This window comes from Colletotrichum spaethianum (assembly GCF_022836535.1).
Source record: "Colletotrichum spaethianum MAFF 239500 DNA, contig12, whole genome shotgun sequence".
Lineage (NCBI taxonomy): Eukaryota > Fungi > Ascomycota > Sordariomycetes > Glomerellales > Glomerellaceae > Colletotrichum > Colletotrichum spaethianum.
The window spans coordinates 492678-502873 of NW_026054782.1; the positions used below are offsets into that span (position 1 = coordinate 492678).

The 10196-nt window shown below is 55.0% G+C and overlaps 2 protein-coding genes and 1 non-coding gene across 3 annotated transcripts; 2 read left to right on the forward strand and 1 right to left on the reverse strand.

Moving 5' to 3' along the window:
* Positions 1–3490: 3490 nt before the first annotated feature.
* ColSpa_tRNA_149 lies at positions 3491–3571 on the reverse strand. Its single transcript is given in 2 exon segments — positions 3491–3525; positions 3536–3571. It is a non-coding gene; the product is annotated as a tRNA-Gly (tRNA).
* A 3259-nt stretch (positions 3572–6830) lies between these two features.
* Positions 6831–8533, forward strand: ColSpa_05463 (transcription initiation factor IIA large subunit; the record flags this gene model as incomplete). The annotated part of the gene is made up of 4 exons (XM_049271675.1): positions 6831–7411; positions 7473–7582; positions 7633–8334; positions 8439–8533. The coding sequence occupies 4 exons, from the start codon at positions 6831–6833 to the stop codon at positions 8531–8533; spliced, it is 1488 nt and encodes a 495-aa protein (XP_049127632.1).
* Positions 8534–9496: 963 nt separating this feature from the next.
* ColSpa_05464 (uncharacterized protein) lies at positions 9497–9928 on the forward strand (the record flags this gene model as incomplete). Its single annotated transcript, XM_049271676.1, has 1 exon — positions 9497–9928. One exon carries the CDS (start codon positions 9497–9499, stop codon positions 9926–9928), a length of 432 nt encoding a protein of 143 aa, XP_049127633.1.
* Positions 9929–10196: the final 268 nt, after the last annotated feature.

Consider the following 10196-nt stretch of genomic DNA (forward strand, 5'->3'; position numbering starts at 1 on the left):
GGTGCGGACGGATGGGGTGGTGGGCGAGGGCGTGAGGTGGTGAGAGAGCTGGCTTACGCGGCTTGTCAGGTTTCGGACAGGATTCATGAATCGGTGTGCGCTTTGTTGCTATTGCCGTTGCCGTTGCCGTTGCCGTTGCCGTTGCCGTTCTTGCAGGTTCAGGACCGTGGTTGCGATGAAAGTGAGTTCGTGTAGATGGCAAGGTTGTGAGAGGAAATGGCGTGAGGCTTTTGGGATGGCTGGAGCGAGGTGGTTTGGGCTACTGGCCGCGTCTATGATTCATCATCGGACCCAGTTTCGCCTACGGTTCTGTCGCGTCAACGTGACGCGGACTATGGGCGTTTTCTAGATCAAGGCCACAGGAACCGTCGCGCAGTTTGTCTATATTTGGCTGATGGGATTTGAGAGCTGTAAGTGAACCGGCAATTTTCATGGAGGAGCAATTGAAGCTTTGGCGGGGTTGTCGCGGGGAAGGAATCCCCGCCTGTTGCCAATGACGTCGGCTCGGGCCAGCGAAGCGGTTTGGGTGAACCGTTGCAGCTCCTTGCTTCGCCCCTCGTTTATACACCCATATAAAGTTGTGAGATCCGAATGACTTGCTTTCGACTCTTTAATAGGTTTGCTCGCAAGAGCTCTGTGGGCGCATCTCTCAAGGTAAACAGACAGCCGTCCGGTTGTTGTGCAAACAGGTGGAAGCTTGGATCTTAGAGACCATCATGACCAGTCTGCCCTCCTGCTGACCAGACGTGAATCGTCAATTCCCAAAGATAAGTGTGACGACATGAGCAACGGCCAAATGTCGACAATGGCGTCGTAGGCTTCGGCTAGGACGGGTTCGAGGGAGAGTTGACTCATCCGAAGACATTATGAGTTGCAATAGTACAAGAGACGTTTCAGGCATCAGATAGCCACAGCTCAACGAGTGTTGGAACCCTTTCGGTTGTGAATGACGCCGATGCAGCTGCGGCCTTCCGACGCGCGTACCGATGTAGTTATTCGTCTCCGAGTGGTATACGAGGTGCTGCAAATGCAAACTCACAATCAGCCCCCCTTATGCTCTTACAAGCTGTTCGGTCAGCTTCACGGTTCTGGGCTTGAACCGGCTTTCCGAGTTGCCCTGCTCTCGAAGCACGGCATGGGGCCAATATTGCTGCGTACGAGTTAGTTACTGCGGGCGTGGATTGCGTAACTAGGGTTATCGGCCGCTTTGAAGGCTTCTTTCTATGGAAAGGATGACTCGCTCAAGTACAGCGTATAGTTTCCTTGCGTTGGAGAGGATGCAAGGGCTTTTGAAAACTGACTGACTATACGGAGGTTGACTCTTGAGGATGGCATGGTTGTGACGAAACATAGATAGGCCTTGCCCCGTCATTTACTACCTTGCAAGGGTTGGCATGATATGCACAACACTGACTGAGTCGAGGGTGGTGCTCAAGATGCAGTCTGAAGAGGTCCCGTGCATCAGCCTGGATTACAAGCTGTTGACGATGCGTCGACTATAGCCTCAAGATAAGAGCACGGAGCATATCCTAAGTTGAACAACATGGTTTCTGACCCTATGGTTTTTGAATTGAGGGACATTTGATTTGTGCTTCTATACACATTCCGGCTTTGATAGTGGTAAAACCCGTCGTAGCAACTCGTACTTGTTTGCAAAGATGAGCCAATACTTCTTCAAAAGCAACAACTCTTGGTGTTTGTCTTTTGACTCTGTAGTTACTGTTTCAACGACGCTTGTAGGGTGGCGAGAGGTTTGGAAGCGTCTGAACCCGTTTGAACCACAGTAAAGAGATGGGCAGTTGTTTATGATGAGGCATGGTCACTTCCGAGATGGCAAGTTGAAGTCCTCTTGTCCATAAAAGAGACTCGAGCACAAAAACACCTATATCCCATGTCTTATGAAGTCATCCCAGCTTCGATTTCTATCTGCTGTCCTTGAATCACTCGTTTGGGTATTTTTCGTCGCTGACTGGAGTTTCCGAGGGCTATTGCTAGTATGAAATGTTCTACTAGTACTAGCTCTAAACCATGACGTATCCCAGTGAGCTGCCTTACGTTAAGAAAATATAAACCGTGATTCTGGACCCGGCCTTTGAATCCTGCTTCAAGTCATGGCTCGTTTTCCCAGACAACCGCCATTGACTGCATCCAGTACATGTTGACGGAGGTAAGAGACCTCATTCATTAGTCCTCACCAGCGGGTCCGTACTAGTCAGGCTAATTTGTCAGGAAGGACTTGTGCTTCTATGGTGACTGATTCGGACTTGGATGCGTGTTCTTCATAGGATGAGCTACGCTCATGGCGTCATTGAGGCTTCTGCAGTCCAACCCGTTGTCTCCGGGTGGACTAGGACAGGTGCAGATGTGACAGCCTTAGGTATCTTAAAGCTTTGATTTGGATTATTGTCCCTGTGGCTCTCTTCTAATAGGGTGGTATGCCTCAGAAGCCTGGCCGATGGTTGTGCCAGCAACTGACCCTCTCACCTTGTCAAACATTGGACCCGTTCTACGGACACAGACTTGGGTCTTTGGTGCCTCAAAAAGTATACCGTTACTTGTACGGTACCCCTAGCCCGCCGTACAGCATCTCTCGGCTTGGCTGCGTCGTGCATGTGTGTGGAAGGTGCCCAAAATGCGGCGTCATGGGGCCATGTCTTGCTGGCCGTGGCAGCCTGACGATGTTTGATAACCAACGCGGTTCGTAACTTCCCTTCAGTTTCCTTCCTAGGCCGCGAAACTCCTTGAAAGAGAAACTGAGGAATCGAGATGTTCACGATCTCAAGTTATGTGACCTGATCCATCGTTGAGTGAGCTGCACCCAGTCTTCACTATGCGGTTGAACTGCCTTTTCCCTAGATTAACAACGGCCGAGACAGCTCAATACTGTATGCTGTGAAAGTCACTTAATTTGTCTCCCGGTTAAATCAGCCTTCACAACGATTGTGGTTGCTGGGTCCCCACGATTTAGCTATGGCGGCCAGCCGCTGACTTTGACTCATATTCTTGCGCTGCACTGTATAACACATCATATGTATCGATCTCAATTCAAAGGGCTTGAGTCCAGATGTTGATGGCTCTCTCATGGCGTCTGTTCCACGTCAGAGACAATGGCTGAGGTGAGATGGAGAAGCGGTTCATGGCGGTATACCGCGCCAAACCAATCCAGTAACAAGTCTGGTGAGGGGAGGAGACCATCTTCTCGGTCTGACTAGACTCAAGACAAGTGAAAGTTGTTCAGTATCCAGGCTGCTCATTCCAATCTTCGAATGGCCTATAAGAGAAGCAGGCGCACATCTATTCCCTTCAGTGCATCTCATCCAAGTCAACAAGATGCAAACTTCTTGTGAGTCAATTCAATCGCAAAAAGACGGAGGAGCCATGGCTGTGCTGGATGCAAAAGCCCACCACCAAAAACGTAATGCAGGAAGTAAACAACACAGGGTAGCTAGCATTCGAAAACATGGATGATTGTCATGAACAGCAAAAGCATTGCGCCGAGGGGGAATCGAACCCCCGGCTCCCCGACGCTGCTGGATGGCAACGGAGAATTTTACCACTAAACCATCGGCGCTGATGGATCGTATGTAATCCGATACCAAAGTGGTCAACGTGTGTATTCATATTGGGCGGCAGTCCGCAGCTCGGATTGTACATCCGGTGGGTCGCCGACGAGGGCCCATACGACCCAGGCGATATCGGCGGCGGAGCTGGGTGCCCCTCGGTCAGATTACCGAAATGACCGACGTATAGCACCGCGTGTCAAGGGAATCGAAACCGGGACATCGCGCAGCACGAACCGCAGATGGGCTACACGACGAATAGGGCCAGGTGTGGGTTGCAAAGGGCAGCAAGACGAAGTCGCGAAGTCGGCAAAAGGGCGGTCTTCGTAGCTGTCTTGCAGGGCCTGGGGCTTTCAAATTGGGACTTTGTTGTTGCATTGGTGACGTCGATGGCGGCAGGAATACGCTGCAGCTCACTGATAAGGGACTCTGCGGCAGATGAAGCAGAGCGAGGAGGCAAGCATGTTGGACTGGACCTTGCGAGTGCTTGTCTCGGGGGTTCGCCGAATCTATCGATTTGAGCATTGCCTAAGGTGGTTCACATATGCACTCCACAATACGACCTGGAAGTATGAGGTGCGCGTTTCTCGTTGAGGACGCTGCAAGGCGCTTCGGTGCGGAGCGGAGCTGTGGAGGGTCTCGAGTTGGGTTGCGCACTGCGTATTGGCCGCATGCACGTTTTGATAAGCCAAAGCAGTGCCTACCACTTGAGGGTACGGTATCCGCCATCAGCTTAAGAGGGTTCCGTTCAGCTATATGCGTAAGAACCAGCGAGGGGGATGCAAAATCGGTCTTGCGATGATTGATGCTTTCAAAAATAAATAAAAAAAACCAACAGAAAGACAGAATTTGTCAAGGCTGATACCACACCCAGGCAACGACCGGGAGGATCTTCCGGCACAACGCATCCTAGGGCTTCAGGCGACTCTTGCCAGGCTCGGAACAGGGCCTTTGCCTCCCGTAGACAAGGCTCTGGTTCTTCCCCCCCTCCCCGGGCGAGGCGCACGCCATTAGCGGGTTTTCGTCTTCCAGTCCCTGCTGATCGTCTATGCAAAGGAGCTATCCGGGCGGCTGAACGCAAGTGGTTGACTGGCTGACGGGGACCGAGATGAGGAGGACCCCAGCCATCCCATCCAGAACCATGGCCGTTGACCGGCCGGCAGTTGCAGTCGGGGATGACGCATCAAAGTGTGCCTCCGGAGGTTTTTGTTGCCGTCGATGCGTGTTGATGATTCGGGGTGAAAGCCGTGCTATCTCGTCACGAATCGTGTAGTACTCACATCAGCGCGTTCCCGGGGTTGTTTGAGAGTGACAGACAGGAGGCGAACTCTTCAGGTGCGATCCGATGGTAGGCGAGATGGGAGATGAGGGGACTCTCGCTCGCGCACTTCCTCCCCCGTGGACAAAGGCCGCCGCCTCGCCGTTGATGGATCGATTGAGTTGGGACTCGGATGGGTGCTGAGTTGAGTTGCCCCCTGGGCTGAAGACTGAGAGCTGGCTGGCTGGCTTGATGGCTTGCTTTCTTTGCTTGAACTAAGCTTGCACGGGAGCAAAAGACAATCGCTCGCCATCCGCCCCCCCTCTTTTTTCCCCCCTTCGATGGTGGCTTCCCCGTCCATGTTCGTTTCCAGCTCTTCCCCGTGCCCGCACCTTCACACGTCCCTAGCCCCTTCCCCCCAATCCTTATTCCCATCCGATCCCCCCCCAAATTCCCATCGTGTTCCCGTGTGCAATCGCCTGTTTATTCCCAGCGACCCAAGACCTCTTATTTCCCACCTCCGACTTCCCCGTCCGGTTGCCGTCCCTTTGAGCACGGCGACACGACCCGGCGCCGCCGTTTATTGAAGCTTGCTTTTATTCCCGGAACACGGAAGCCAATTTACTCCAATCTGCGTCCGGAATCCAAAGCCGTGTAACCCCATACGCAACTGCTACCGACTCCCCCGGGGCCCGGAGACCGGCCTGGACCAAAAAAAGAGGAGGAAAACGAGCGAAGCGAACCCCATCATTCCAAGCACTGTCGCGGCTTGCCCAGACGGCGAAGACTTTAACAGAAAAAGGGAAAAAAAAAGGTCAGAGTTGATTGTCATTGCCAATCGGCGCCGGCATTGGCATCAGCATTGGCATCAGTATCAATTCATCGAATCGGCGACGGCGCTCCTCAATTTATATCCAGGGCTTCCAACCAGTTAATTGACGCAGTCATCTTGAGCTGCCGTCTGCCGTCTGCCTTCTGCCGTCATGGCCCCTCAAGAGTACCCTCGGCAGCAGCAGCGGCAGCAGCAACAACAGCAGCAGCCTTTCACGCCGACCTCGGCCTCGACCATCTACGCATCGCCAGCTTCAGAGAACGGACACCTTCCCCCGACACTTTCTCAACCGCAGAATGGAGTTTTGCAGCTGTCGATAGCGACGACAGCAGGAGCGGCAGTCGTACCCAAAACCGAGCCTTCACCTTCGTCATCAGTGACTCCAGGCCTCCCGTTCAACGGCTTCAAGAGGGGGGAGAGCATCGACGGCAACTCGGCCAGCCCCGACGCAGCGAACTCCGACCAACCCTCCAGGAAGAAGCAGCGCCGCAACAAGCCCACCTTGTCCTGTGCCGAGTGTGTTGAGCGCAAGACAAAGGTACGTCTGTTCCACTTTCATCTGTCTGTTTCTGTCGCCGCCTCTCCAGCTTCTCGTCGTATTTTGGCCTTTTCCTCTTCCGGCGCCTTCTTTCGCCATGTGTTGCGTGTTGGCAGCGCTTGCTACGCCTCCCCCGCACACGCCCTTTGGGGGCCGACGTTGGTCACTGACATGGCCCCGATACCACTCCAAAGTGTCGATCCAAGGATCTCGATGGTAAGGTTCGTCACCAGAGTGCTGCCAACTGCTGAACACGCGCCCAAACGATGCCAGTGGCCATTAACTTTTGCGCTTGGCACGTGGCATGCATGTGACATGAACTTTGCTGTCTGCATCCAGTTCCGCGGATCGTGGCTTGACTTGGCTGCATTCCCTCCCCCTTCTTCATCTTCGATTACTCATCAATTTTTTTCAACGGCGACGACAGTTCATACTCGTCCTGTTGGGCCATGTTGACTAACCTGCATGGCAGTGTGATCGGGGCAGACCTCATTGTCTGGCGTGTATCAAGCGACAGACAGAATGCAAATATGCAATTGTCGCCAATATCCTTGAGTTGGTCCACCCCCCTTTGCAGAGGCTACTCAACGATGACTAACAAGTCCCAGCGAGACGTCACGGTCCATCACCAATGGTCGTCGCATGACCAAACCCCCAAAGAAGAAGCCCTCAGACCTCTCCAGCATCCCCAACATCGCCGACAGGGGCCTCATTGAGGGCCGCGGCTTCACCTCCCGCGGCTCCGTTGGGTCCATCGCCTTCTCCTCGTCCACCGGCCTGCTCTCCAACGTGCCCTACTCGCTGCCGACCGCCAGCAACGTATTTGGCATCGGCTCCGAGCACCCCTTCGCCAACTACTGGACCTGCGAGGGCGGCCTGCCCGAGGTCATCTCCGTCCTGCCGGACAAGATCCAGGCCGACATACTGCTGGCCCAGTACTTTGAGTGCGTCGACCCGGTCTACCCCATGATCCACCGGCAGACCTTTTACGCCGATTACGAACACTTCTGGAGTCTGAGCCCAGACGAGAAGAACCGCGTCGATGCCGCCTTCATTGGTCTCATCTTTGTCATGCTGGCGCTGGGGACGCAGTTTGTAACGTCGACGTCCCCCATGGATGGGAAGCAGACGGCTGAGTTCTATGCGTCGGCGAGCAACCAGGCGTTGCGCATGTTTTCTTACCTGAGCGCTGCTTCACTGCGGTCCATCCAGGCCATGGTGTTGTGAGTATCCCTTCATGCAGCTCGGGAGAGTGACATGCCAGGGTGAGACTAATGAAACCAGGTTGACCTACTTTCTCATCAACGACAACCACGCTTCAGACGGCTGGGCATTTGCGGGCATACTAATACGCCAAGCTTACGCCATGGGTTTACATCGCGACCCCAACATTGGTGAGACATCTTGCAGTCGTTGAGCTAACCAGCTGCTAACATCACGTCAGTCACCCCTGAAGCCACCATATTCGAGAAGCAGCAGCGCCGCAAACTGTGGCAAGCAGTGCTCCTCCAGGACACCTTCCTCACTGTCCTCCTCTCCCTGCCCCCCTCAGCAACGCACACCGACGTTTCCGTCGAGGACCTCCTCGACGACGGCTCGGCCATCGCCTCGAGCGACCCGACCGACATCGCCTACATCCGCGGGTCCTGGACGCTCGCGAACCTCGTCCAGGAGACAATTTGCTCGGCGCGGTCCCTGGACCTGCCCATCTGCTCGACGCCGCGGCACAAGTCCAAGCTGCTCTCCGACTTCCGCGCCGTGTACCGCTCGTTTCCAGACATCTTTCGGTCGTGGGATCCGGAGAGCCTCACGGTGCTGGCGCGGACCAACAAGCGCGTTGTGCGGCAGACGCTGTTCCTGACGAGTAACTATCACCACAACATCATGCTCGTGCACGCCTCCGAGAGCCCCGACACGCCCGTCAACCTGCGCGGCACGCTCGAGGCTGCGCACGAGGCCATCACATCGTTTTTCCTGCTATTCAACATTTTTGAGCTCGAGGCGCGTGTGTGGTGGGTCTTTAACCACCGGGCGTTCCTCGAAGCGCTGTGCATCGGCAGCGTGCTCCGCGAGGCGTCGAAGGAGCCGTCAACGGCGGAGATGGCGGAGAGGGACCCGTTGTTCGTGCGGGGGAGAGGGGATATCGGTAAGTTGTTTCGTTCCCGTTTTGTCCTTTCGGTCTCTACACTCTCGTCCCTTGGACCCAAGCGTGAAGACGACGTGGCGAGGGCTTGCTAACGGGTGGCACAGCGCGCATGGTTCAGATCATGGAGTTGATGGGCGAGGGCGAGCAGGGGTCCGACGTGGCGCGGGCAAGGGTGCAGGTGCTGAAGGACCTCCTCTGAAGCGTCATCGCCTGGCACTACGATGGCTGGATGTCAAGGGGATGAGGCCTGCCTGGCATCCAGGGGATGCGATGTTTTGCACATCCTGCGTCCTGTGGGGGAGGCAGTCCGAGACTGTTGCGCAACGCGGCAAAACGATGTGTCCAAACGACGGACGGCGGGGGGGGATTTCGTATTTCGAGCGCACTCGAGCTTCGCGGAGCTGGGTGGCTCGGCCATCTTCTTGGGTTGTTTTGATGAGAGGAGCTGACTTTGAAGATAACCTAGGGGGGGCAGCAGAGGGGCGTATTCGGCATATCCCATACCATTTTGCTTCCAGTTTTAATCCCACCTTCAAGGGGTTCTCGCGAATTTGCTTGTTTACACCCCTTTGGGAGGGGGGGGGGATTAGTGTATTGCTTAATACAAGGCCAACGTGCCTTTCTACTTCTCGATGGAGCCTATTCTCACACGCCCGTGGCCGGTTTACCATTTCTTTTGCCATCGGTTCAGCCTTGACGGGACGGATCATGGCCTCGGGTAGGGCGGCACACGCGCCCGCAGCGGCAATCGACGTGCGTGGATGGCCATACATAGTATGCTGTACTGACAAGCTTCAACTCTGTCGAAACGCAAAAGGCCAGGAAACGGCGTCGCCGCCCATGGGTTCGAGCATTTTCTGCACAACCGCGCAGCAGTAGTGCCGAAAAAAGCATCCATCCTGTCATCTCACGTCTTCGCCCCCTGGGTCCTCTCTTGTCTCTTTCTCTCTCTCTCTCTTACAAGCCTTGATGATGGGTCCCCGCTGGCTCGGAAGTGCTAGTGGCATTCCCCCACGTCCCGAAGCTTAGCTCATGGACTCGGGGCCCACCCGAATTGAAGTACACTGGGTGGTTTGCTCGCCAGGGACCCGACGATGTCGATGCGCAGCAGCAGCAGTAGCAGACGCTTTACAGCCCACGAGGGCGAATGCACACAGAGAGCATGCCTATCGGCCGGGCATACGACAAGACGAAGAAGAAGAAGAAGAAGAAGAAGAAGAAGGAGGAGGAGGACTGCGCATCGAGACGCAACCCGTCGCATCACCCCCACCAGCCCGTCACGGCCTTGGTGCTTAGCCCAAACATGAGCGAGTTGTCATTGGTCGTGTTCGGGATAGTACATACATATAGTGCACAGCAAGTCCCGGAACGCGGCCGGGGGGACGGGGACCACTGGCTCTGGCACTGGCACTGGCAGATCGCAGGCGTGGGCGCACGGGCCAGCCGGGACCAACAAAGTGGGATTGCCTTAGTGAAAGTGAGGGAGGCCCTGAAAAGGGAAGGGGGACTCGTCAGCTCGTCGGGCGTGATTGGCCAAGACCGGTCCATCCGCTGTATGATCCGCCAAGAGGATTGCGCAGCTCCAATCTGGTGAGTTCGTCCCTGGGCTGAACGTCCCCCTTCCCCCATTGTTTGCCCACATGGCGAGGACTGCGCGTCCCAAGGGAACACTGCCTCTCTCCGGCTTTGGGTCTTTCTTTGCCCAGTCTTCCTCTCATCTTCTTCTTTTTTTTGTTTTTGTGGTTGGTATTCCTCTTCTCTTGTTTACCACTCTCGAGTTTCACCCGAAAGTGTGAATACCTTCCATTCGTTTGTTTTATTTATCCTGTTTCGTTTCGTGCTATTTCACAGCTGTTTTGTAA